This window comes from Papaver somniferum, chromosome 5 (assembly GCF_003573695.1).
Source record: "Papaver somniferum cultivar HN1 chromosome 5, ASM357369v1, whole genome shotgun sequence".
NCBI classification, from domain to species: domain Eukaryota; kingdom Viridiplantae; phylum Streptophyta; class Magnoliopsida; order Ranunculales; family Papaveraceae; genus Papaver; species Papaver somniferum.
Genome location: NC_039362.1, coordinates 191028144 through 191055925, shown reverse-complemented (window position 1 = coordinate 191055925; position 27782 = coordinate 191028144). Strand labels below are relative to the sequence as shown.

The following is a 27782-nucleotide window of genomic DNA, read 5'->3' as shown; positions in this document are numbered from 1 at the left end:
AAGTTAGTTGAACAAAATAGCATTTGGGAAGTAGGGGATGGACATAATACTAGTACAACCGTTGCCACGGTGGGAGGGCCGACAGAAGAAGAATCTGAAGATGGTGTTTGTTTGTGACTATTTTCGCCTCGTTTCAGAAAAAGTGATACTTTCGTCTTGTTTCAGGAAAAGTGATATTTTCGCTATGTTTAGAAAAAATGATACTTTCGCTCCGTTAAAAGAAAAGTGATATTCCGTCTTGTTTTAGAAACGGAGAGAAAGTATCACTTTTTCTGAAACGGAGCGAAAATATCATTTTTCCTGAAACAGAGCGAAAGTATCACTTTTCTTGAAACGGAATGTGAAAGTATCACTTTTCCAGAAACGGATAACTAGTCTATCCATAAACTACAATATGGTTGCATAATGTGTTATGCATAGTTCGTGGTGGTTTGCATAATGTCTATGCTTTTAATTTTCGAAAATTGTGCTTAAAGTGAAAGTATCACTTTTCTTGAAAATAGAGGGGGTACATATGTTCTTTTTTTTTGAAGCATGTACATACGTTTTATTAGTTGCAACCGAAAATTAGTTGATGCATAAACCAAAATATGACTATGTAAAGTATTGTGTATCCTTTGTGGTGGTTTGCATAATGAATATACATTTAATTTTCTAAAATTGTGCCTAAAATGATAAACATCTCCAAATGTTTCGTAAAAACTCTAAATTTGATAGTGTTGTTTGTACTCGTTAAGTAGATTTTTTATAGGCTTTCCAACGAGATAAAATTCGTAAAATTCCAAAGCACGAATTTTTAAATATGTTATATTAAAGTTTGCTTTCCAATTACACTCCTAAAAACATAGGATACATGAGTTATTGTAATTGACCAAAAGGGAGGGAAATTTTTGGATTATCAGGTACATACTACCAAAAAAGATCCAATCTTTTTGTGTCAATTGATCACTTAAACTTTACAAAAAAAGTGACCGTATAAAGACACTCTCGCGCTTCGCTTGGTCGGCCAAATCATGCAGAGAGATCCTAACCACTCCCAATTATTCTGATGCTTTAGCTTTCCATAGCGAACAGATTAATGTCATCACTTCCAGAAACAACATAAGTGGCGACGCAAGTGAATTTTACACAAAATAACCCAAACAAAGGTGAGTTCACAAGTACATATGAAAAACAACGAATTCATTTATATCTTCTTAGGTAGCCACGTATGTATTCTAACAAGATATTACGATCCCTAAATTGACTTAAGGAATATAGATTCAGGTGAATTTCTCCAAAAGCTCGTCGATGACTTTTCTTCCTTTTAAGGATTATAGAATAATAGAATACGTAATATCTCGTCGAAGACTTTTCTTCTTCTTAGGTCAAGTCTTCAAAAACTTATCACTAACAATTCCAGCAAGCCCATATGTAAGAAATACCCATATAAAAATTATGCTCAAAATTATTTCCGGAAGTCCCAGAAAAGTGACCGGAAGTTGGCCAACAAACGTCGCCGGTCAAACGAGTCAAGACGGGTCAACTCAGAAAGTCAGGCCGAGTCAGGGTGCTAGTTAGGTGAGTTAAGACCGGGTCGGAACAGTGATGTTAGGAGTCTTAATCAGCTAAGTCAGATCTAAGTCAGTGCTAACTCAGCTGACTTGGTTCTAGGCCAAAGCTCTTTTTTTTTTCACGACCACAATCTCTGTTGCGACATAATTGTGCATCACCGCTTCACAGGCAGCCATGTTGGCGCTTCATTCCTCCCTAGGCTCAGTTTCAGCTTCAATTTCATCTCCACCTGCAGCTGCAATTCTTCAGTCTTCAGTAGCTTATTCTGCTCCATCTTGAACCCATCTAAACACCACCATTGCAAACCTCTAAGAACTCAAACACCACCAGCACAACAACTTCTTGGTGATGCAACACATCAACATCATTACAAAACTACCTGCAAGTCCAGCTCAGGCCAATTCCATCTCTTGTCACAAGCATCCACTGCAACTCCATTCATAACATTCAACACCAATGAAATTCAATTACAGCTTCATATGTTCCTGCGATTTCAGTTCACCAGCAAACCACCAAGTTCACTACTGCATCAGCAACTCGGCAACATTTCCACCAGCAAATCTCAATACTACCAGATCCTCAAAACCCATCTATGTCTCATGTATTCTGTCAACTGACCATCACTTACAACTGCATCTGCATACCAGACCATCCCATCTCAGGCACTCAACAACACACCCTGCTGCAGCTGCAATCAGTCAATTATCACTGCCTGATCTTCCATTACTGCATCATCTGTAACCTAAGCATTCATCTAAGCTGCATAAACTGCTAGTAATTGACCACCATTTCACACCACCAGAACTGCAGCCTTTGCAAGTAGCATCTAACCTCATTTCGAGCACATTGAATGAACCTAAGAAAAACCAATCCTATTTTGTATATAACATCTCAAACAAAGAGATTACCACTTGACAAGGTTGGTATTGGTTAGAAATTTGAGTAGCGAACAACAATGGGAGGAATTTTATCACAGATCCCATGATTCCTAAACAGAAAAAACAAGAAATATTATTTCAAAATCAATTCAAAAGAAAGAATAAATTGGGGAAAAGTTTAAAATTAGGGGTATTCAAGAACATATTCTGAGAGTCCTCTTTTCTTGATTGCACAGGGTAAAGGCACTGCACCAACTATATTTCCGTTAAGAGTACTCAGACCACCATCTCAGCCCAACATCTTCTTCTTACCTGACACCAGCATAACCACCACTTCAATTGAATCTCCCTTCTTCAGTGCACTGAGAACAACCATCAGAACACCCATGGAAACAACATATTCATCTTCTCAGGATACCTACAATTCAGTTCTTTAACCTGTAACACAAATTCAAGCTACCATTCAACCAAAACCCCCAACAAATCTGTACCCATCTTCTTACATACACTGTTGACCTTCTTGTTGGACAATCAGAAATTTGAATTCTTTCTGTGAAATTTGGAGTTTTGATATGATCAATGAATGAAAACAGTATAAGAAAAGAAGATTTTAAATTCGAAGGATTAAATTGAAGATACCCAACCTTTTCTTCTTGATTGAAGCCGCGAATGAGACAAGAATGTTGTTATTCTTTGTCTCTGAAATTAGCAGCATTTCATACCAACACAACCAGCGCGTACAATCCACTCATTCCTTCTTATTTGAGTCTCAGAGCTCTGAATTTGGATCCAATTCCTCAGACCTTTGTTAGCCACAGCACCACTTCATCATCCCTTACTTGCAAATGTTAGAAAAAACGCTTTAAAATTACCAATTTTTCCATGGACTATGTTTTGATCCCTAGACCTATTGCCCATTAATTGTTTTTTCTTTTGAATAGATAAAACAATAGTCCCACATTGACTAAAATCTAAAGAGTTTTAGACATAAATACCATAGAATTGGCTATAAGGGCATGGTGGCTCTCTAAAAGAGTCACAAACATTATACCTGCAAGTGCACAGGGTCTAGTGTATAGAACAGGGCGAGCAGGGTCTCTCCACAGAGACAAGGTGTGAGTGAGTTGAAACTACAATTTAACTAGTCAAGGGATTAACAATAGTCTCTTAAGCATGAGTTGCATCACAATCAACACAGTTTTTATTCTAACTACAATGGATGCCTGACATACACTGTGAGAGCAAAGTATTGAGCACTACCTTAGGTGTCAGATAAGGGAGAAGTGTCAAGTCTACCACTTACCTTAGGTGTTTCACCAATGGATGATTCAATCACAACTAAAGTATCAATCCGGAGCACTAACTGTCTAATTAAGCACAACTAGTCAAGGGATTAACAATAGTCTCTTACGCATGAGTTGCAGCACAATCAACACAGTTTTTATTCTAACTACAATGGATGCCTGACATACACTGTGAGAGCAAAGTATTGAGCACTAAGATCAAATCTATCATACAACAGTTTAAGCATTCAAGAGCAATATAAATAACGTGAATAATATAGCAGAAAGCTAGGGCTTCATCTAAACCCTAGTGAACTATTTAGAACATCATAACATCATAAACATGAACTGATATTGAAAACAAAAATTGGAATTGAACTTGACTCTTGAGCTTGGCTAACCCAAGTCTCAATTGGTGCTCTGGCTAGCCCAGGCATAAGCCTTTACATCACACCCACAGTCCCCTTTTTATACCCACAGACCCAATTTGGGTTTTCCCCCAAATTACAAAATTAGGGTTTGGTGAAAATCAAAATTAAATCAAAATAATCCTACCTAATGTCACTGAATCTACTCAATAACACTCACCCATGCCTCTATTTCTAGTTGTAATCATCAATTCCTAAGAATCCCCAATTTGTAAAATTAGGGTTTCCTGTTGAGAAATAGGAATCGAAATTACTCACCTAACAGCTCTGATTTCTTCCCAATAGTCTCGACCCATGCTTCCTCAACGTCTTCTGCTCCTTCCCATGCTTCAATTACATCCATCTCATCAACTTATTTCACCAACTCCACAGCTAGGGATTAGAGGTGTGAAAATGGGTGAAATTAGTCGCTGAGAGGGATATAAGACGTGATATAGGGGATGGGTTTAGTTGGTAGGAGCCATGATGGCTTTCGTGGTGGATGTGTTGGTGGCAGAAGGAGCAGGTGGTGGTGATGGCGTACGAGTTCTGCAGACGGAGAGGGGAAGAAGATGGATTCGATGGTTTTGGGAGAAGGGTGTGTTTGGCGATGGGTATAGGTGTTCGATACTTGGGTGTTAGGCGGGTTCAGCGAGGTTTGATGATCTGTGACAAGGAGCGATGGATGGGAAGATGGTAGGTGGATCCAACGGCGATACGGAGGTAAGCGTGGAGCGACCGTCGGATGAAGGGATGTAGCAAAACGGACGACCCAAGATGGAGATGGGCGTTGCGATGTAAAGCGGGGGCTTCGGAGTTTGATGTGTGATGATGGAGCGACCGTAGGATGCTGAAATGCTTCGATCTGACGGCTGAAATCCGAGACGGGCATGGATAGTGGAAATGTGTTTGAGTAAGGGTTTTGGGCCTTGGGTATGCCAAGCCCATATCTTCTTTAAGGACAATTCTTCTTCTTCAAGCCCACTTCTAGCCTTTTGGTCTTGTGCACAACATTCTTCGCGGCTTCCTTGTGTGATTCCTCTTGGCTTCCACCACTTTTCTGCTCTTTTTGCTCTGCTATTCATCCAAACTTTATTTATTACCTAAAAATGCAAAATTAGTTAATAAAAATATTTATTCTTGAAAACAAAGAAAATACAGAATATGGGATAAAATGTAGAATTAATGCACAAAAGATGAGTTAAATGCCAACAAAAAGATATAGAAATATGCACTTTTTAGGACTCATCAGGGCATGGCCCTTGGGTCATTATACTTTTGTGCTAGGGAAAGGTTGCCTTTCCCGTACGCGCGGTGCTTCGCATAGAAGCACGCACGCCGCCGTCCGTCCGGTCGGGTTCGGGTGTGGGTATGGGTTCATTAGATCCTATTTTTTTGGTACGTGTTTTACACACATGTAGAAGAATCTTCTTCTTTGTATGTACGTGTTTGTCTTGCTTTCCTTGTCTGCACATGTTTGTCCTGGCTTTCTTGTCTGTACGTATTTGTTTTGGGTTTCTTGTCCGTACATGTTTGGCTTGGCTTCTTGACAACACACTGCTCTAAACCTGACAAAAGCAACACTGTTTTTAACCCAACATTACCAGTATTTCTTTCATACGCATGGTTTGGTTGCATGCTTTTTTCCTCTCGTTTGTAACGTCTTAAACACTATATAAGGGAGGAGTGGCAGGCGATATTTCTGTCATACGCATGGTTTGAGCTCATTTGACACACCACAGAGAAACATCTCTTCTACTCTCCCTCTGTTTTTCTGTAAACATCTCTTCTACTGTTTTAAGTTCTGCCAAGCTCTAAGGGTACCCTCATTGTATGCTACATTGAGGGGTACTAACTGTAGTTGTATCCTGGAGGTGACTCGCCAACTGCTGTAGCATCTCAGAGGAGTGGCAGGCGATATTTCCTTTAGGACAGCGTAGTTTACGTGCCTCTACATTTTCTATGCAGCAACATCAGCAACATTATTTTGAGCTAAGTATCTTCTTCTCAGTTACATTATTAGTACTTTCTCCAACAGAAAATTGGTATCAATCATCAATTCTTCACCAACCCATCTTTGTTCTTCTTGTTCTTCAATTGCAGTTACAGCCGAAACCCTAATTTCATCAATTTCTTCATCTGATCTTACAGAGCCATCACAGCATCACCAGATCCACCAGTGTTTCCTTCTGAATTTGAAACCATTCTTCGAACCCACCTTCACCAACTCAATCACCATTAACACACCTTCTAAATCCCTGAATTTCTTTAATCTCAATTCTTCTCAAATTCTGAGTTCATCGAGCACCACCATCTCCCGTAGTTGATTCTCTGAGTTTCATATACAAACTTCAACCATCTTATTTTCGATTTCTTCTCTCGGACAGAACAACAGCAACAACAACAAGAAGAAATCGAGAGGAGGAAGAAGAAGATGAGAGCAGTTTCGAATCTTTCGATATTAACTTGGAGGAAAAAGAAACTGAAGGAGAAAGAAGTAAAACGGAAAGAAAAAAACAAAAACAAAAACAAATTGAGGTCGATCCCGCAACCGCTAGACGACTTTAGCCTGTATTTTACTAAAATACCCCTTAACAATTACAACATTTCCAACCTCCGTGTCCTTTTTCTGCTTACAAAATGTACGTGATTAAGCATCGTGTTGTGTTTATATTTATGCTAGTTTTAGTGAGAAATAAATGCATGGAGGGGCTCTTTAGTCCTTTCATTGTTGATTGAAAAAATTTGGGACACCAAATTTTTTTTTATGAATTGATCGATTAGGATTTATAAAAAAGTGACCATATAAAGGTCTCCCTCGCTTCGCTCGGTCGGCCCAATTAATTTATGGGAAGATAACTGGATGCCAGACTTAGATGGAAATATGAGCCAGTTTACAAATGCTAATGACTCTTATTTAATACTTGTGATAGATCTTATTGGTCGAATCACCAAAAAGTGAAACGAAACATTAATTCACTCTTTATTTCCTGGATATATAACAAGGAAAATTTGTGGGATTAGAATAGCTTTTAATAGGAATGAAGAGACTAAATCGTATAAACTTAGATGGCTACTCACAACATCGGGCAATTTCACGGTTAAATCCATGTACTCAAAATTAACAAAGAGAATAATTAATAGTTATAACTTAGATTTATCAGACTCTTTTTGGATGGGATTATGGGCTTTAGATCTGACACGGAGAATACAAATTGTCACAAATGCCTCCAGGATGCAGTCTCTACTAACCTTAAGTTGTCAAGATTTATGACAGATGTTTCTCCCAAATGTTCATTTGGGTGTGAGGATAAAGAATATTTAGAACACTTGTTTTTTCATGTCCTTATGCAAAATCAGTTTGGGCTATAGGTCCCAATCCTGCGGAAGTAAACCTTAGTATCTCAAGATTGGATGGAAAATCCCAGTTCTATTATACCCATAAAAATTATACTAAACAAAGTTTGGTTTATTTGGAAGGAAAAATGTAATAGAACTTTTGAACAGAAACAAAAATCTCACCTACAACTATCTATAGAAATACAGAGACATTTGGATTTTTGGCGTAAACAGAAATTTAATGATAAAACCACCTGTAACAATCTTTCTAAAAAACCCAAGGAAACTTGGAAGGCCCATATAATTTCAAAGAGCAAAATTAATATAGATTAATATAGAGCATGGATTTCAAAAGATGTACCAGTAAATTTTTCCTTAATTCTTAGAAATGATGCAGGTAGCTTCAAACAAAGAAGGGCAGGACCTACCTCATCAACAACCCCATAAGAAGCAGAAGCACTATGACTTCTTCAGGCAATAAAATGGGCAAGAGAATGCAGATTTACAAACTTTAGTATTGAAGGAGATTGCAAGAATCTTTTTGATTACTTGAATGGTTTATCTTCTATCTTAACTTGGAAAAATCAGAATATCACGGAAGAAGTCAAACATGAAATTAGTTTTTGTCCAAATCTTTTTGGTTTTTTCTTTGTTCCTAGAACAACAACCAATGTGGCTGATATCCTAGCTAAGGAAGCTAGAACTTTTACAACTTCTCTTAATCGGGTGACTGTTCCCCCCCTTCTTGTATCGTGCAAGTTCTAGAAATAGATAAATCAAATGTTAGGGAAGACTCTGTAATCCCGGAAGTGATACACTCACCGACAGTTTCTCCCTATTTTCATCCCGAGAGGGAAATGGACGGCTCATGCGGCGTTTTCAGCATTTGGATCGTCAATGGGGTAAAGTGGGGCCCAACCATCTATTAGAGGCGGGATTTTGGTCGGTCAAGCTAGCATTTTCCGTGTAATAATTGCAGAAATTACCCAAGTTGGCATGCATGTCTTTCAACACCGAAGTGTCGAGAGGGATGAAATCACTAGGCACTGCAATTTTCTGGTGTGTTTTGGGATTATCGTCGTTGATGGGTTCTGCTCTAAAGCCAGCCAAGAAATTCAGAAACCATTGCAGAACTGCATATTTTAGTTCTGCCAGAGCCTGTGGGTTTTGATTGGATTACAAACTTAGCTTGCATCACTCTGCCATCAGACTATGAGATTTATGTGCAAACTAGCAATTCCAAAGACATTCATTCCTGTAATGCTGCCCCGTTATGCAGCATTACCGACTGGTAGTTCAAACAGTACGCTTATAAAAATCCAAGAAAAGCTGTTCCAAAATATTTCCATTTTATTTCCCATAGTAAAAGGGTCATACATACATACATACAATATGATAACAAGTATAAGAGAAGAGCAACTAACAGTAAATCAAGAACCAAACTTTCAAACTGTAAACACAAAAGGTAATCCATTTTTATTTGAACTCACTGACACAATGTTATATTTATTCATACATGGAGTGAGATTGCAGCTCCATAATTTATCTCTAGGGAGCTGATGCTGAAACTGCCAAAAGGCCTTGGATGTCTTTCTGAAAGGACAAGCAAAACAAAAGAAAAATCAGATGCCATATAATCATATTACAGGCACAGGTACGACTAAAGAGATTTAGTTTCGAACCTCAATTCTGAGTGGACCTGTGGTGGGAGCATATCTGTCAACAACCTTTCCCTCTTTGTTTACGAGAAACTTTGTGAAATTCCATTTGATTGCATTACCAAATAACCCACCTTTTTGTGATTTGAGATACTGGTAGAGTGGTGCGGCATCCTTCCCATTAACATCAATCTGAGATAGTAAAAGATGTATTGAGCTCTATTCTAGTACAGAGTATTTTTAACTGATCTATTGCATATAAACGGTTCGTTTGCTTTAATGGTAGGGGCAATATCAGTAAGCTCATTCATTCTGCTTACTAAACAAGCAAAGAGACTGAAGAAGAAAAAGACACTGACCTAAACTCAAACACAATATGGGTTTAGGCTACATCTTTCGTAATTAGGTGTGTACCTTAGCAAATACGGGAAATTCGGCTTTGAACTTTGAACAGGCAACTTCTTTTATCTCATCATGAGTTCCCGGTTCCTGACCAGCAAACTGGTTGCAAGGGAATGCAAGTATCTCAAACCCTGCCAGGAGAAACACAATATCTGGAGTTAGTACTCCCAAAATCTTATCTATAGAATTTAGACATGATATAAGAAACCGATCGTTAGGAGTAGATAATAGACCTTGGGTTTTGTATTTCTCATACAATTCATTCAGTTCCTTGTAGTTGGATTCAGTAAGGCCACTGCACACAACAAAGATCAATGCAAGGAAAGAAAAGATTTAACAAATAGTTTTAGACTTATTTGGAATTATAGAATACGTAATTACTGCAATCAACAATCAGAAAAAAACGTAAAATGGAAAAGCGAAACTAGCAGTCAAAGCCTATGAATGGCTCCATTGCTAACTGCATATCGAAGCCTGCTAATCTTCCCCATCTGCATCCCTGACTTCTCCTGCAAAGGCCCACATTTCATGGGTAGAATATAACTTGCAGGAGAAAGTACTGAACGTAGCCAGGTAGAAGATCACTTTGTACGCATATTAAAGCTGATGAACCCCCCGTATGGTTTCAGTTTCATCTTACAGTACTATCCATTCAATCTAGTCCATCATGTATATATTCAAGCTAAGGTGAGTCCAACTAGATTTATTTCATTTCTACTTTGAATGTTCTATATTGACAATAAGATTATCTAAATAAGTACCATTTGGAAGCAACATTGACAATCAGAAGAACCTTTCCAGCATAGTCCTTCAAGCATACATCAGCATCGTGAATATCCTGCAATCCAAATTAAGAGACAAAGCTAGTTATTCACATACAGTGGGAAACACCTGGATAAACTCGAATCTAGAAAATGAGAACAACTGAATCCAGAACATAAACAAAAGAAAAGAAAGAAAATGAAGTTTAATGAGCAAGCACACTTCTTAGAGTAAGAAAGCCAATAGACATCATATTTGAGATTTGACAAATTGAAGAAGAGACAAGGTATGAACGATTCAAGTACAATTGCAAAGAAAACAGAAACGCGAAAAAGATCAGAGCCACCAACAGTTACTACTTTTAAAACCATAAATCAACTCTCAAGCATCTGGTTTTAAAGTTACCTCGCACTAGAATTACGGTATCATAAGAAAATGGTCAGGAAAGAACCAAATTTATGACTAGTAGGTAAACCGTCTCTGTAAACACCCATCAATGATTCCATCCACATTAAAAAATGATTGAAACCAAGAAGCAGCAGGAATAAACATTAAACATTCAGACCACTAAGATTTCACTAGAACAATAAAACAAACAGATGATGAACACCACAAAACCATAACCAAATACTCTCCAAATCCAAAAAACCCAGATTGGCAAAATGAATATAATCACTGAATCAGCAAAAAAACAAAAAACATAGAGCTAAAGCATGATTATAATTTACCTTGACAGTGAAGTCATAAATGGATTTAGGGGCTTCTGCAGCCATGTTTTGAAAAGAAGGAGAAGTAGTAGTAGATTGGTTTTGCTTAAGGAAGAAGAATAAGTAGAGAGACAAACCCAGAATGAGGATTGAGAATAAGTTACTCAAACTGATAGTATTATTCATATATTTATACTTTAGGAAAACTATGTAAAACAAAGAGAAAGTCTTTGATTGAGAATCTATATAGAAAAAAATTAGTTGTTGATTTGTTGTTGAATATCATTGTCAATGTCAGCAGAAAGATTACTTATTGGTAACAGTGTGTATGCAACGGAATTTATGAGTACTAACTAATATCAGAAGCATTTCTTTTACCTCCAGGTATTTTTAGTTAGTTTTCTATCGGATTAAAAAAATGGACGGACCCATACTGTATCTGGTAATATACATTTTTACACTTGGTGTTATCAAAATATGTCTGACTCAAACTGGTCAACAATTTCCGAAACACTGATATGAAAATTTAGGATTAATGATCCAATGCTTTAGATTAATATTTGGATCAGAATTATCTGAGTGAGCCAAATGTCTGGTCGTTTATTTTTCTCCATTTCTGAATGTCTGACTCATGGTCTGACTCAGCTTCTACATGTGGCTAGTTCCCAAATTTTGGGCGTCGACCAACCACATTCAGGAAGGCAGGTTCACACGGTATTGCCGTATATGCATAATCTACCAGTCAATCACCTCCAACTCAAATGCGATGTCCAACTCAAGTGTGAAAGAAAGGATGTATATATGGACTTTGTGGGTGTTCTCTTCTTGTTTTCGTGCCAGTTGTGTTGTATGAACAGTCTAAAGGTCAATTCAGAGTTTTAAAATACAAGTACTCGTCTCCATTTGGTTTTAGACTTAAAATGGTAAGCATAGGACTTAAAGTGACCGACTGGTTGGCACAGAAAACCTGAGGACCCATAAGGCCGAGTTCAGATCTCATTTTCATACCATAAGCTTTGCAGTTATACCAGGATTCTAGATCATTTCCTTTTCGCAAGGTCAAATTATTATTTTATTTTAGACATAAAATATATATATGGCATTAACTAACTTCTTTTTCTTCCCATGATATATTATTACGTCGCAACAAAGTAGAAGAATGAGAAGCAGTACACTGCCATTCCTGCGACATATCCGCTGCAGATGTTTATGATGACAATGTGTGTCCCAGCAAACAAAATGAAAACAGAATCCGCACTGAGGAAGTCAGGACTCAGGACCAATTGGTGGTCGAGCTACAAATCCTTTCTGCTGGAAACCATGGTTTAGCATGAAATGAAATGAATATCACTCGCTGCAGCAGCACAACAAGAGAGGGACATAAGAATGGGGCACCAAGGCTTTATAAAGAAGATGCATATTGTAAGATAAAAAATTCAGATCAGAACACACTGAATTTAAGCAGTCAAGTGCGAACAAAGACTGACTGGCGCCATACACTTCCATGTTAAGATTACAGCCACTGGCACAGTTTTAGTTACTGTGCTCTGAAATGAGAAAGTTACATGTACATTATAGACTTCAGCTACCGGCTAGGGAGTGGAGAAATCTGTGCAACATTCCTGACATAGTGAAAATCATTCGTTTATTCATTAAGATCTTAAGTTGGATACAAAATAATACAAAGATTCTTCAAATAAACTTTCTCTCTCCCAATTTCTTGTCTAACACACTCTAAAGGATTTCTCTCATTACATGATAGCCCTTCCCCTTATATAGGATATTACATAGTGGATGACAGCTAATAGATCACCTATATTCGGAATCACTATGCGTTACAATCGCTCATGTACATTTTCTCAACTTCGCACACTTTATACTTCGCACAGATCTTCACACTTTACTCGTGATTGTGCTGACATCATCAGATACGTCATCTCAATTTTACTATGTGTGATAATCTTCGCTCGTATTAGATGGTTGTTATTTCGCATACATAACGAATGTGCGATATTTCACTCCTACATTTTGTCTTTTCTCATGTCGTTCTCTTTATAGAGTGAGCGATATGAGAAATCTCCATCCTATAATATCGCACATGCTCATCTTTTCATATTATTTTTTGCCGACACACATCCGGAATTTGAGCTTTCCTAATTTACGCGTGTCTTCTTGACCACTCGTTATCTGACACGTCATTATAACCGCTTCTTTCTATCCGTTTATTCTTCGCATTAAATGAGATAAATCTCGGAAAACGAGATTAATTTTTCTTATATATCTTCCTTCATCTTCTTCTTCTTTCTTCTTTTTACTTCTTCTTTATTTTCATCTGTTACTGCAAAAAAAAATTTTTTTTGTATCATCATCTTTTTTACAGTCCATTACCTCTTCCCCATCTCCTTTATCATTCTTCGTGTTTTCCTCTCTTTTCCCTGTAACTTAATCTTGATTTTATCGATTTGATCATGACCTTACTGATTTGATCTTGATCAAGATTAAAAAAAAAAATTTACTTATAAACCCATCATTCTCATTCTTATAATGACTCCAACTGGTTAAAAGATGGAGATAGAATTCATCAAACTGAAGAAAGAACTTGACACCAGAGGTTATTTGCTTTCTCTTCCTTCTGAATCTTATTATTCATCCAAACTCAATCTTGAGTTAATCAATTCCGAACAATGGACTAATCAGAAGATTATTTTTTCATTAGGACAACTTCTGAATAACCTTCATATCCCATTGTATAATCCAGAAATCCCCTTATTCTACGATATTCTGGATGATGATAGATTCGCACGGGGAATATTTCAACTGAGTGGTGATGCTATTAGAATAGCTTTGGAATATTCGCGTCGCGCAGCAGGATTAGGAACTTCTTATTCCTATGAGGTGTGAAATGAACTATTCCGTGATAGAGCCGTCGTCCCTGATGATTATACCCTCAATAATTTCTTCAAACACTACTATGTTGCAATTATGAAAAACGAATCAACCAAATGGGCCATTCGCTTAAGAAGGAAGGATGGCATTTCTGAAGACGAGAAGATTATGCGAGATGTCGATTGGAACGAAAAATCCAATAGTACTGCTTGCAGGTCTAATGACACATGTTGGATTAATTGTCCTGTAATTTTAGAAGGCCCTATGTGTATGGAAAAGCTGCTGACGGTTGCGATCTTCCTATTCCTGAGAAATTTTCTGCTTACCAACCTTGGAAATTGGCTCTGTCCGAAGATGAGAATAAGAAAGTAGTATGAGATCTTCGCAGAAATATTCTAAAATTCGCATAATTTTATTTTCTTTATTTCTTATTTTCCTATTCCTCCATTTCCAGGTTGTTAAGCCAAAGAACATAGCCAAGAGAGTCAAGACATCACACGATGTGTCGTTTTCGCAGAATAATGAATTAAGAAATATTCTTTCTCTAATTTTAACAATATTGTTGACTCTGTTTCTTATCTTGATTATTCGCGCAGGTTGAAACTTCGGGTGTTAAGACTATGGGTAAAGTTAAGAACCAACCCAAGAAACCCGTGTCTAAGTCTTCGTCTAAAACGTCTTCTTCGGATCTTTCCAAGAAGCGTAAAGAATTTTATCCTTCTTCAAGTCCTGAATCCGACGATGATGATATTCTTGCTTCTGAAGATCCATCAGTATCCTCCTCCATCAAAGATTTATCCACCCTTTTCTCTGATACAATATCGGCTATTAATAATGATGATCTACAATGCACTTTTGGAATGGTCTCCAAAGTCTGCGATGCCCCCATTTTGGATGATCTATCTCTTCGCGGAGCTGCTTCTGTGATAAATCCAAGTTTACAATATGCAATTGGTTCTATGGTAATATTCATATCTTCGTATTTTCTTTAATATTATTTATGTCCTTTCTTTTCATTACATAATACTTTCCTTATACTTTCACAGGTATCTCGTTTATCTTAAGCGGTTTCCTCAGATTACCAAAGGAAACTTCTCAAGATGAGGGGAGAAAATACCAAACTTAAAGCTGAAAATTATACCAACTCTGAATTGATTCGCCAGGTCCGATAAAGGAATGATGAACTTATTGGTTCGTGATCTTTAACTTTCTCATTCTCCTTGCTTTATGTAATTATTCACACTTCTTACTTTTCTATATTCGCAGACATTTATAATCTTTCTGATGAAGCATCTAACTTTCCTGAAGAGGAAATTCTTTTATAACACCTTAATTCTTCTTTAAACAATTATCCTACCAAAGTATTTGAGAATCTCAATCTGGAAGAATTAAGAATGAAGTATACTGCTCTTAGAATGGATCATAGACCCCTATTAACTACACTTAATAACTTCATACATCGTCTTCATGAGAATAAAGAGACAATTCAGGCTTTGGAAGCAAAGAAGAACAAACTCATTAGTGAAAAAGATGAGATTGCTCTCAAGGGTGCGAAGGCACTATAAAAATTCCAAGAAACTGTCTTTAAAGTTCAGGTTAAACGTGATTCAGCTTTGAGCGAAAAGAACGAACTTGTTGAAGAAAGAAATTTAATCCGTTCTCAGCTTCTAATAGAAAGTGAAGCTGAATTTAATTGGGCTGCTAGAGTTATGAATGATGCTAGGAAGGGTTTAGCCGTAAACGTGAGCCTTAATCTGAACATTCTGCACTGGTTAAAGACATTATTTCCAATCATGAAGGTCATTTGTTGCTCTTTCATACTTTTCATTTCTTGAGGATGATATCTTTTTTAACACTAACTTGCTTATTTATACTTCGCAGAGAAAGAGAAGAACTATCTTGAGAAAATTGAAGAATTAAAGAAGTAATTATCTGCTGAAGAGAAGAAACGTCTTGCGGAAGCCGAAAAGTCTTCAATGGAGTTATCTGCTCGCAACTCCAAGTATCAGAAGTTAAAGAAGAATTATATCCTCACTGTTTTGAATATTGGCAAGGATGCCACTCGTGCTCGTGATGCAGATATTAAGAAAATCTGTGTTGATAATGATATTCCTCTCTAAAAGTATACATTCGTAGACGTTCCCCCCAACGAAGTTGTCCTTGATATTTCTGATAGTGAAGAAGAATATGAAGAATACGAAGAAGAAGTAAGTGATTCTGAGGCAGAGCGAAATGATGAAGATAATTCAGGCAAAAATTAATCATTCTTCGCTTGCTGTAAATTCTTTTTCTGTCTCTTGTATATCTTCATTTCTTTTGGAATTTTTTCTTTAATGAACACCTTTAAAGTATTAATTTTTGCTCCTTTAATATATGTTCCCTTTGATTATATTTGTATTCGCAAATAGAAAAATGCCATTCTCTCTCGCACGTGCATGAGACTATCAAATGGGGCAAATAACATTCTTCTTATGTTTGCATTCCCATTGTTGCCTCTGTTAGTTGTCGCATATTGATAGGCTGATGAACATAATGTCGTTCTCTGCCTTATTTTTGTTCTGTATCATGCGAAGTTATTCGCAACACATTTATTTTCCTGCAAAACAAAGTTAGCATATATCTTATTTTTCTCATGAGGTCTTATTTTTCCTTCCTAATTAAAGATCTTATTTTGCCCAAAATTTTTTTTGTTCTTGTGCGACGAAATCGTAGGAAGTCTTTACACTGTAGCATATTGACCCATTGATCTCGCCTTATCTTTTTTTTTGTATTATTACCTCTTCAGGTTTCTTATGTGCGTAAATATGACAAGACTTAATACTCCCATGAGTAAAAAGCCTCATGACATTTACGTCTTTTGACACAATTCAGCTCTCTAATGGAGGGTGCCGTCCTTATATTCCCCCTGGTTTCCTCTTCAAGGAAGCTTACCTCTACCGGGTTAAGGTGGGATCCTCCCATCCGGTAATACAAAAACCAGTTGATTTCGCAGCCTCTTATCCCTCCACCGATAAGGTTTATGGTTACGAGACTGCACCCTAAGTGGGGTTTTTTAGGACCGAGTGCATCATGGTCAGGACTTGTTAAAAGTAGCAAGGTACGCTCCAGATGTCTCGGGCACTCTTGACTCAACCGTGTACCTCGGCGCCCTGATCGAGTTTCTGCACTCCTTAGGAAAGATCTTATTACTCCCAATATTTCGATTTAAGTGTCTTTCCTGGATGGGCATTTTCGTGTTTCTCACCCCAAATCTCCATGACTCAAGTTCCAGGGTCGATGTAGCTTTCCCTTGAGTCATGCTTACCAGGTTTTCCCCGATTATGACGTGCGATAGGTCTTAGTTTTTTCCTCTTGCATTTATGCAAACTAGGTTGCACGCCATATTCGGATGCCTATCCTCCCTAGTTAGATTTTTTATTTATGTTTCCTTCTACTAAGGTCTTATTATAAGGGATTACATTTGACTTTTCTTGATATGGTATCATCATATGAAAATAGAATTTTTCCATTCCATTCTTACTCTTGAGTCATATAACTCTAGTACATAGAATTCTTATTAATTTCTTACTCATGAAGAAAAACATTTGCGTTTTTCATACTATTCACTTGCTTCTTTCATCTTTTGCATCACTTTAAGTTCGCAGATGCTTCCCAGAACATTATTTCGCATGATTTATTTGATCTCCTTTATGCGAGAATCATCGCACAATTCACTTTTTTTCCTGAGAACACAACTTCTGCCTCTGCATCCGCTCTCCTTCTTTAGAAGTAATCTTTCTGGCTCGTTTGGTGTTATTATTCGCTGAAGATTTTGCTTCAGTATCCTGCTTATCTGTTTTTCCACTTTTAGACACTACATCCACCATTAATCTTTCACCTCTTTGACTATCTTTAGCATGCTTCTTCCAATTTCTTCGTTTGCATTCTCGCTCTTCGCACTTGTCAATATCAATTTCCAGACAATTTCTACCTTCACTTGTATCTCCTCTTAGTATGCCAAGACCTTGAGGTAAAGGAAACTTTATACATTGATGGAATGTTGAAGCCACACCCAAGATACTATGCATCCATGGCCTCCCAATCAAAGCATTATAAGGTGACTCAACAACAACAACACATAATACAATTTCTGTTGGAAGACTTTGTAGAGGAATTCGCATTGTCACTTCTCCTTTTGGCTTATTCGCTGTACCATTAAAGCCATAAATTTTATAAGTTGAAGGAATTAATCCGTCATCTCTTCCACCCATAGTTTTGTATGTATGGTAAAATATGATTTCAACAGAACTCCCAGGATCTATGAGTATTCTATTTATAGACCAAGTATTCATTTTATCTTCTTCGTCATCCTCTACTTTTGATTTCGAATTAATCCCTAACCTCACCACTAGTGGACATTCATGTGGTTCTACTCCTCCCGGTGTTTCTTCCGCACTGAACGAAATGGTCTGTTTTTGCCAATCCTTTAATGGTGATACCTTTGCAAGGTTGAATATTTCTCTTCCATCATTATCTCTCGCATGCACACGACTTAAGATATTATCATGAAAGTCTTCTATATTTTTGAATGAATATATAATCAAATTATAGTATAGGTTCTTCGCCTTCGCACGTACTTCGATTACATATGTATTCTTTCCTTTCTCCGCACCATATGTGTTTCCTCCTGGTGGTGGTGGTTGTAAATTCTGTGGCTGATGTACTAAGAAGTGGTCTAATTTTCCTTGCTCAATCATTCGCAGTATGATTTTCCTCACATTTCTACAATTACTTTTTGTGTGACCATGAAAGCGATGATATACGCAAAATTCTTTGCTCCTTCTCCCTGGTAGTGGATCATCTCCTACATTATGTGGTTTAGGAATTTTCCATTAATACTTCCCAGATTTTGTCTACTGTAGTATTTAACTTTGGCAAGTTTATCTGTTCCCAGACCACCTTTCCAATTCCTTGTCTTCTATTATAATATAATATGGGTGTTGGCCTTCATAGCCTTCTGGAGGGTTATCCATTCTTTGAAATATTATTATTTCCTTCGCGATTTTGGAATTGTTTTTCTTTGCATTCTCTTTCGAATTCTTTTGATCTACGCTACCCATGGCTACCAACTTTTGTTCTACCTCTGTAATGTTCTTTCCTTGACTTCTCTGAGATGTACTCGCAACAGCATTTGTCATCCTTGGGTAAACTTGCATTCCAATTATTCGCATTAGGTATTGCAACTGGGTAAGACTCCATATCTCTCTGCTTCTCCTCAAGCGTTATACTCCTCTTGAAATTCGTGCAACTATGACATTGTTATGGTGTCTTTTATCCTGAAAATATGTGTATATAATACTTATGTTTTCTATCCTTTATCCTGGTCCCTACTGGCAACCCTTCAAACCATTGCAAAGCTTCCCCTGTCAAGCTTGCAGGGAAATACTTACACAACACTGCATCATTCTCTTCCCATTGCAACAGAGATCGACTGTAAGATTTTATGTGTTGTACTACACATGTGCTTCCATCAAATATACTTGTGAATACTGGTAAATTGCATTTAGGTGGTATTATTGCGCTTTGAATTTTTCTTGCAAAGGGTGTTTTTCCAGCTTCCTCTACTGCTTCCTATAACTGTCTCCTTCCACCATTTCTTCGCGCAGTCATCATTTCTCTTAGTTCTGCCATTTCTTTAAGAATTTCTTCACTCATAGTTTGATCTAAGTCCTGTCGCATAGGCCTTTTTAATCTCGCTTGCCTCAATATATTCTCATGATTATTCTGTATCATGGCCTCTTATATCTCTCTTTCTTCAGCTTATTTTCTTCTTCTCCTACGCCTTTCTCTTTCATCTCTCATACGTTCACGAATAGCATTATTTCTTTCATCCTCTTCTTCGGGTGCATATTGATCTCTCAATATTTCTCTACCATGCAATAGAATTCTCCCTTGTTCTGGATCATTTTCTTCATCATTATCTGACTCATAGTGTGTGTGATACCGTTCGCCTGCATTTTGACGTCTGTTGTTCCTTTGACCTTCTTGTCGGCGATGATGTTCACGCGGTTGCTCATATCGGTCATATTCTATGCGTCTCTCATCGCGTTGATATTGTAAATTATGACCTACTTGTAAGTTCTCATCAATATTAGCTAAAGGTTGCTCTCGCCTAGCATCTCTTTGATTAGATTGACTTTGTCTTGATAAACTTCTGCTTGTCCTAGATCTTGATCGTGTAGCACTTCTTGATCTATGTTCTTGCAATATGAGGTTCTCTTCTCTTAGATCATCATTCTGACGTATCAAGTTCGCACGCTCTTCCTCCTCTCTTCGCCATTCTGCAATCAATCTTTGTCTAAGTTCTGCAATTGTCATATTTTCTTCGTTTCCTTCAATCCTTCCTGCATCTCCAGTTCGGTAGAATTCGTTCGTGCAGTATGAATACTCACCCGATCGTAATCAATATCATCGTTATGCTCTTGTGCACATTGAGGTCCAATTGGAGTTGCATTTCTTTGATTTTTTCTTTCTCCTTCCTCTGGTTGTTCAGGAATTGCACCTCTTATTCTTTCAGCAATTCTTTTACTCCTCCTAGCTGTCGCCGCTTGTTCAGCAGTAGATCCGATTCGTACCATCACTACTTTCTTGTATTAACAAATAAAAGACTACTTTAAAGAGAATTGAAAGGTTCTAATTATGAAATTCTCAATTGTTTAAAGAAAAATGTTAGATCTAAAATTTTGTAAACTTGATTTCTAAACGAATTCACCAACAGGGTATATGATGAGTGCTAAAAAGTGCATATTTATATATATTTTTCTTGGCATTTAACTCATCTTCTGTGCATTAATTCTACATTTAATCCCATATTCTGTATTTTCATTGTTTTCAAGAATAAATATTTTTATTAATTAATTTTGCATTTTTAGGTAATAAATAAAGTTTGGATGAATTGCGGAGCGGAAAAGAGCAAAGAAACGGTCAAGACTCCCGCAGGAAGGCAGCAAAGAATGATGTTTGCAAGAGCCGGATAAACTAGAAGTGGGCTTGAAGAGGAAGAATTGTTCTTAAAGAAGATATGGGCTTGGCATACCCAAGGCCCAAAACCCTCACCCAAACCCATTTCCAATATCCATACCCGCCTTCATATTCAGCCGTCGGATTGGATCATCTCAGCATCCTACGGTAGCTTCATCGTCGAGCATCGAAGTCTGAAGCTCCTGTCAAACACTACAACACCTAACTCCATCTTGAGCCGTCAGTTTCGTTGTACTTCCGCATCCAACGGTCGCTCCTCGCTTCCTTCCATCTCGTCGTTAGATCGATCCATCATCTCCACATCCCACGGCTCTTCCTCGCTGTTCATCCAATTTGCTACAACCGCCCAACACCCGAGCACCTAACACCTATACCCGTCAACCAAACACTCCCCTCCTTCTTCTCCATCGACTTCACCTCCCTCACCCCCGTCTGCAACAGCCTCACCTTCACCACCAACTCCGCCAACTCCACTGCCTCAACCACCACAATCAACCACCAAAATCCATCATGGCTATCCCTCACCGAAACCCATCATTCCCATAAACTTCTAGCCATCTATTCTCTCGATTTCTTCCCTGATTTCTCTCTGAAACCCTAGGTAAGAAATCAATAGAATAGGTCGAGTTAGAAAATCAATTTGAAGGCATGGAGAGGAGCAGGAGAGTCATAAGAAGAATGGGTCGACGTACAGAAGCCATTATCAAAGATTAGGTAAACTGAATTTCAATTTTCAGAAACCCTAATTTACTGTTTTGGGGGTTTTGCTTGTAAAGTGTAATTGAGTATAAATAGATGCTTTGGGATGTTGTAATGGTATGCCTGGACTAGCCAGTGCACCACCAAGAGGACTGGACTAGCCAGTTCCTCAATTGTTCATGTTCTGTTTTTGCTTCACTTTCAAATTCAGTTTTATTTTCATATATTCATCATGTTTTAATTTATCACTTGCTAAGGCTCAGATGAAGCCTAGTGCACTGTTGAATGATGTATTGCTAGGATAGTTATCTTGATGCCTGTTTTGCTTGAGCAATGGGAAGTAATCAGTGCTCTGGTATGCCTGTGATTGACTGTGCTGTCAAAAGACAGTCAATACTAGGGGCATATCAGTGAGCAAGCTGATTTTCCTCCCATTCTAATATATGCTCAAGGTCTTTAACTCAACCTAGAATTGCATTGCTTGATTAGGTCACAAGGTGGATTCTAAGCCTTGGCTTAGCCACAAATCTTTTTACAGTCACTTATAATTTCAAGCCTGTTTTGATTCCCTGCTCAGTTAAATTTCTTAGCCATCTTGTTCAGTTTTTCTTGCAAATTGTAGCTGTTGTGCATTGAAATCAGTGCACAAACTCCTCCCTGCCCTTGGCTTACAGCCTTGGTTGTTAACTGTTTTCCCATCTTTGCATCTGCCTTGGCTTGCTTTGCCTTTGCCACTGCCTAAACACCATTGTATATGCCACTGTCACCTTTAACTCACCTTGTGTAGGCCCTGTTTTGCTCTCTTTGCTTCATTGTGTCATTGTCACTCATTGCATTTAGATTAACTAGCTTAGGAATGCTTCAATACACCCCAAGTCTCTGTGGAATGACCCTGTCTTGCACACATCACTACAATTTGACCCTGTGCACTTGCAGGTTATCACTGTAAGCATCCATTTATTCTTATTTCTTACATCCTTAAAAGCCTACCAGTATATCACTCCGAGCTGTTTCTAGCGCCAAAATGTAGTTGCAGGAAATCCTACAACCACATCCATACAAGAATCTAAACAATACTCTAAGGAATCATAGTGAAAATCATTCGTTTATTCATTAAGATCTTAAGTTGGATACAAAATAATACAAAGACTTAACTTGCTCTTCAAATAAACTTTTTCTCTCCTAATTTCTTGTCTAACACACTCTAAAGGATCTCTCTCATTACATGATAGCCCTTCCCCTTATATAGGATATTACATAGTGGATGACAGCTAATAGATCCCCTATATTCGGAATCACTATGTGTTACAATGGCTCATGTACATTTGCTCAACTTTGCACACTTCATACTTCGCACAGATCTTCACACTTTACTCGTGATTGTGCTAACAACATCAGATACGTCATCTCAATTTTACTATGTGCGATAATCTTCGCTCGTATTAGATGGTTGTTATTTCGCATACATAACGAATGTGCGATATTTCACTCCTACACTACTAGAATGGAAAAATAATCAGTGCCCAAATGAAAACCATGGTTTAGCATGAAATGAATATCACTCGCTGCAGCAGCACAACAAGAGAGGGACATAAGAATGGGGGTTATATAGAAGGGGCACCAGGGCTTTATAAAGAAGATGCATATTGTAAGATAAAAAATTCAGATCAGAACACACTGAATTTAAGCAGTGAAGTGCGAACAAAGACTGACTGGCGCCACACACTTCCATGTTTAAGATTACAGCGACTGGCACAGTTTTAGTTATTGTGCTCTGAAATGAGAAAGTTACATGTACATTGTAGACTTCAGCTACCGGCTAGGGAGTGGAGAAATCTGTGCAACATTCCTGACATTACCCCTATCGATGACAAAAAAACACTGGCTGTAGCCATTACAATCCAAAAAAATATAATTTCAACAGAAACCCAACTCATGTTTCTCGTTCCAGAGTTCCAAAATGTCCACAGTTTCAGTTGTAAGAAGATGTTCTTGCTATCCCACAGCTGGACCTTGCAGTGAACATCCCCTACCCGCCTTCTGCTGGATCTCACATCATTTTACAACAGATTACTCCAGACAAGATTCTTCATCTCTATAAAATCTATAGTAATTCAAAAACTGCTTATACTGTGATGGTTTAACTACTAAATTCTATCAGTCTGTCATCTTTTACATCGGACTTCAATCTTCCTGCAGGCACACTACCATTCTTATCCCAACCAACATTTTAACCTTGGGACTGCATGGATTACCTCGGTTTTCTTTTTGTGGTTAAGAAACCACAAGCAAGAGCTTCTAAAGCTTTCGTTGTTAAGGGTCGTTTTCTTGTGCCCTGCCTCCGAGAGGCCAAATCAGATGGTTGCTGCTCGCCACCAGCCAACTCACCACTAGCAGGGGAAGGTGGGTGCTCAGAACTTGGATTACGTTGGCCAATTTCCACCTCTTTGATGAATGGCTCGTCTATTTCAACATTTGATGGAACATGTGGAAGGTTTAGGTCAATAGATATCCGCGGTGGATACTTCTCTTTCTGGGAGATATATTTACCAAAGCGGTTCTCATCTGGACTGCCTTTACCCGAAGAACTGGAACATACGTTCTCTTGAAATTCCATTACTTCAGACACCAGGTTGTCACGTGTGTTAGATGAGCCTAAACGTAAATGGCAATCCTCCTCTTTCAATCCACGAGTACTGGAGGAACTGTCTTTGCTGCAGATTTCCTTAGCTTCAGAACAAGCAGTTAACCTCCGCCGTTTTATGACAGGGGACACACAGTTTGATTGGCTAGGCTTCTTTCTGCGGCTGAATTGACACTTTATGGGTTTTTTCGAGTCCATGTCAGGGTTACAAGTACTTTGATCAATGTCATTGTGCAAGCTTACATCTGCACGAACTGGAGCCTTGATCTGCATCTCTTTCTTTGAAACAGTAATTATAAACTTCAAAGAGCCAGCGCGTACATCCTTATCAGTCATTCCCTCCGAGGATCTGGAAGTACTAGTTTTTCTTGTACAGTTCAATGACATGTCAACTGCACTTTTTTCATTCGCCAACTCTTTAGAACCATTTACAGTCGCCAACTCTTTAGAACCACTTCCATTAGCCAACTCCTTAGAACCATTTTCATTCGCCAACTCTGTAGAACCATTTTCATTGTGCGTTGAAAGACTTGCAGAGGAGGACGTTTCAGTAGTTTCAACAGGCAAACTTCTCAACTTTAGACTTGCAGAGGAGGACGTTTCAGTAGTTTCAATAGGCAAACTTCTCAACTTTCTAACTGGGAACGAATCTTCGTCATCTCCCATACTAGTATCTATGACTGTAAACTTCATGGGGTCTGAATTGCTCTCCAGTGGTTGTGGTTGTGGTTGTGGTTGAAGATAACTGCGCCGTTTATGATCAGAATCACCACCACTGTCATGTTTCATCTTCTTATTATCCCAATCATTTTCTTGAGTACTTATGTTTCCTTTACCAGCTTCATCCTCAAGTTCCATAAGTTTAGGATCCGAAGCAACCTTACTCAGCACATCGGTGACAGAGTCAAAATATTTCTCTCCTTTCACAAGCTTCTTTCTTGAGAACTTTTTGACACCAGGTACCATAAACACCAAAGGGTTTTTGGAACCAGTACCAATTTGATTTTTAGGCTGCTTAGACTCCCACCCTCTTGCAAGCAAACGTGGCCAAACAGCTTCCCAGAAAAGATCAAGTGATCGAGCTTTGCTCAACCGGTAGTCCCCCGTTAAAAACCCAACTATTTCATCATATGTAAGAGTGGACCATCCCTTGCCAACCGGTATTTCAGGGTGAGGAACGACTTGCTGATTGTTTCGTGCGGGATTTGAAAGCAGAGCAGTGAGATCCTGCTTTCCCTTGCCAATCCCGAAAACTTCTACAAGCATTTCCAGGCCAACTGTAGCCTTTAAAGTGGATACATAGTCTTCAAGATAAACATTAGAAGCTTCGTAATTCTTGGAGACCTGCGAAGAGATATCTATTTAAACACATTCTTCATACAACAAAAGCATCTACATTTAGCTACTAAAAGAGATTATTGTCAACTATTCACAGAACTAAGATAAATTCTGAATACAACTATCATAGCTAATTTTCTACTCTCAGATCATAGGAACTGCAGTTGTTTTCTACTGCAAAATTCCCTAGATAGATATATAAGGGTGTCATATCATGTGTAGAGAAGGAAACAGTTTACACTAGAAAATACTCCATTCTTCTTTCAACTATTAGAGCTATCCAGAGTCGCCGGATTTCAATAAGCAGGAGAAGAAAATCACAAACGTGGAAAAAAGAAAGCAAGAAACCCGACACAGCTACAGATATGATTCTTCTATGGACCCATTGCATGATTTATTTGAAGCATTGAAACTTACCTCCACCAAGTTGCTATAACTTTCCTCAGGTATGCGAGGAAGCAAGCAAGATAAAAATTTCTGTTGCCTCCACGTCTTAAACATCTTCGTCCCTTGTATACACCTCCTGCTTCTTTTGTCCTTATTCCGAGAGCTTGACCATCTACGGTGTGCAGCAGACCTATAAAATTCTCCATAATAGTAAGATAATATGTCTCCAATTTCTTTACTCTCGACAAATTTCTTCACCTTAACAAGATTTTTGCCAAATATGTACAGACCAAGGAGAAAAGCCTCTTTCTCAAGATCAGTCCACGGGTTGCCCAAACAACCTGGAGCTGCAAAGTAGACTTCATCTTCGTTTTTCACCTCCTTAATCTTTACAACTTCCTTATTGGAAGACCTTCTGACGGGTTTGACGTTCTTAGAATTTAACGAACCATCTGTATCAGGGCGCCTGCCAATGTCATTATTAGTCCATATAATTAGGATAGGTAATGGCTCTACAAAAGAATCCGCAACATTAACCATGATGCCGGCATCAGACATTCCGCTTTTCGTTAGAGGTTCAACTTCCACTACATCTGGAAGAATTCCAACCTGATACTCATCTCCAATTCGAGGAATTTTCTGTTGTTTTCCACATATATCTTTGACATCAGGTTCACACGAACCCTGTGACTGAGAACTAGATGTTTCTTCACTCAAGGAATCTCCCTGAGAATCCTCTTTTTCTGAATCCATCTACAAATTGAACCTAAATCAATACTCAAATCACATTTGATCAAATCATTACTTGAGAAATTAACAATAGCAGATACAATTTGTTAAATCACAGAAGGAATAACATCATACATATGGTGTTCACAAGCTGAAACGTCCAGAAAAGGGAAAACACCAGATAAGGTAAAGAAGACGACCTAGATTCAATACTGCCCGATTTAACTACACCAAGAAATGAACAAACAAAAAGCATAACCTGATTACGATGATCAAATGCATCAAACAATCACAACCCCAAACCCCTTTCTAAACCAAAAACAAATTACCCCAAAGCTTCAAAACTCCCACACCCAAAAAAACACGAAATCGAAAGCACCACGATCAAGTAATCGAACTAACCATAGATGTCGATACAAGAAACAAATACTTGCATAGTAAACTAAACAGCAGCAGCAGCAACATCATGATTTCATAACATTATACGATCTCTAATCAAAATTAAAACTACACAATAATACTGCCCGCACACAAAACATTCACAATAACTGCATTAAATCACGATACAATCAACAAAACACAGTAGATAAACGAACTATAAGGTTATGCACAATCTATCTACGAATGAACTTGAAGTTCAAAACCCACGTTCAAATACTCACTGGGGGTCTTTCTTATGTTGTTCAGATTGACCTTAAACAACAATAACAGCAGCAACAATATATACAAACAAAGAATATGTACAGATTATACAGAAAGACGAATGAGCAAGAGGAGGAAGATAAGTATACCTGAAAAGTCACCAGAGAGAATACGAAAAGCTTTGTGGATTTCCAAAGGGAGGGACGTAATTTTTTTTGTTGTAATAGAAAGAGGAGGAGGAGGACCAAAGTCGGGTATTTCAATAAGCATCACAACAAGTACAAAGGAGATGAGAAAAGAATGAGAAATAAATTCCAAGACAAAATTCTGTTTTGCACCCCACATTTTGTCAGAGGAAGTGTTTCGTGAAAAACTGAAATGTTATTTCCACCCAATTTTATTCTAACACTATGGTTACCTCGGTTAGATCCATCGAAAGAAATTTTG

At 38.0% G+C, this 27782-nt stretch overlaps 2 protein-coding genes across 2 annotated transcripts; both read right to left on the bottom strand.

Moving 5' to 3' along the window:
- Positions 1-8791: 8791 nt before the first annotated feature.
- Positions 8792-11274, bottom strand: LOC113278373 (probable glutathione peroxidase 2). Its single transcript, XM_026527231.1, has 6 exons — positions 11012-11274; positions 10283-10359; positions 9755-9816; positions 9534-9652; positions 9144-9311; positions 8792-9054 (listed from the first exon to the last, which is right to left on the bottom strand). The coding sequence occupies exons 1-6, from the start codon at positions 11174-11176 to the stop codon at positions 9010-9012; spliced, it is 636 nt and encodes a 211-aa protein (XP_026383016.1). The 5' UTR covers positions 11177-11274; the 3' UTR covers positions 8792-9009.
- Positions 11275-23291: 12017 nt separating this feature from the next.
- On the bottom strand, positions 23292-27597 carry LOC113284073. The gene is made up of 3 exons (XM_026533472.1): positions 27485-27597; positions 25995-26717; positions 23292-25583 (listed from the first exon to the last, which is right to left on the bottom strand). The coding sequence occupies exons 2-3, from the start codon at positions 26715-26717 to the stop codon at positions 23847-23849; spliced, it is 2460 nt and encodes an 819-aa protein (XP_026389257.1). The 5' UTR covers positions 27485-27597; the 3' UTR covers positions 23292-23846.
- Between the last annotated feature and the right edge of the window lie 185 nt (positions 27598-27782).

Excerpts from the sequence above, each read along its gene's own strand:
- LOC113278373 (XM_026527231.1), bottom strand. The coding sequence starts at position 11,176 with ATGAATAATACTATCAGTTTGAGTAACTTATTCTCAATCCTCATTCTG. Across the intron at positions 10,360-11,011 it reads TTTATGACTTCACTGTCAAG|GATATTCACGATGCTGATGT; the intron begins GTAAATTATAAT and ends TTTGGATTGCAG. Across the intron at positions 9,817-10,282 it reads GTCAATGTTGCTTCCAAATG|TGGCCTTACTGAATCCAACT; the intron begins GTACTTATTTAG and ends TGTTGTGTGCAG.
- LOC113284073 (XM_026533472.1), bottom strand. The coding sequence starts at position 26,717 with ATGGATTCAGAAAAAGAGGATTCTCAGGGAGATTCCTTGAGTGAAGAA. Across the intron at positions 25,584-25,994 it reads GTTATAGCAACTTGGTGGAG|GTCTCCAAGAATTACGAAGC; the intron begins GTAAGTTTCAAT and ends ATCTCTTCGCAG.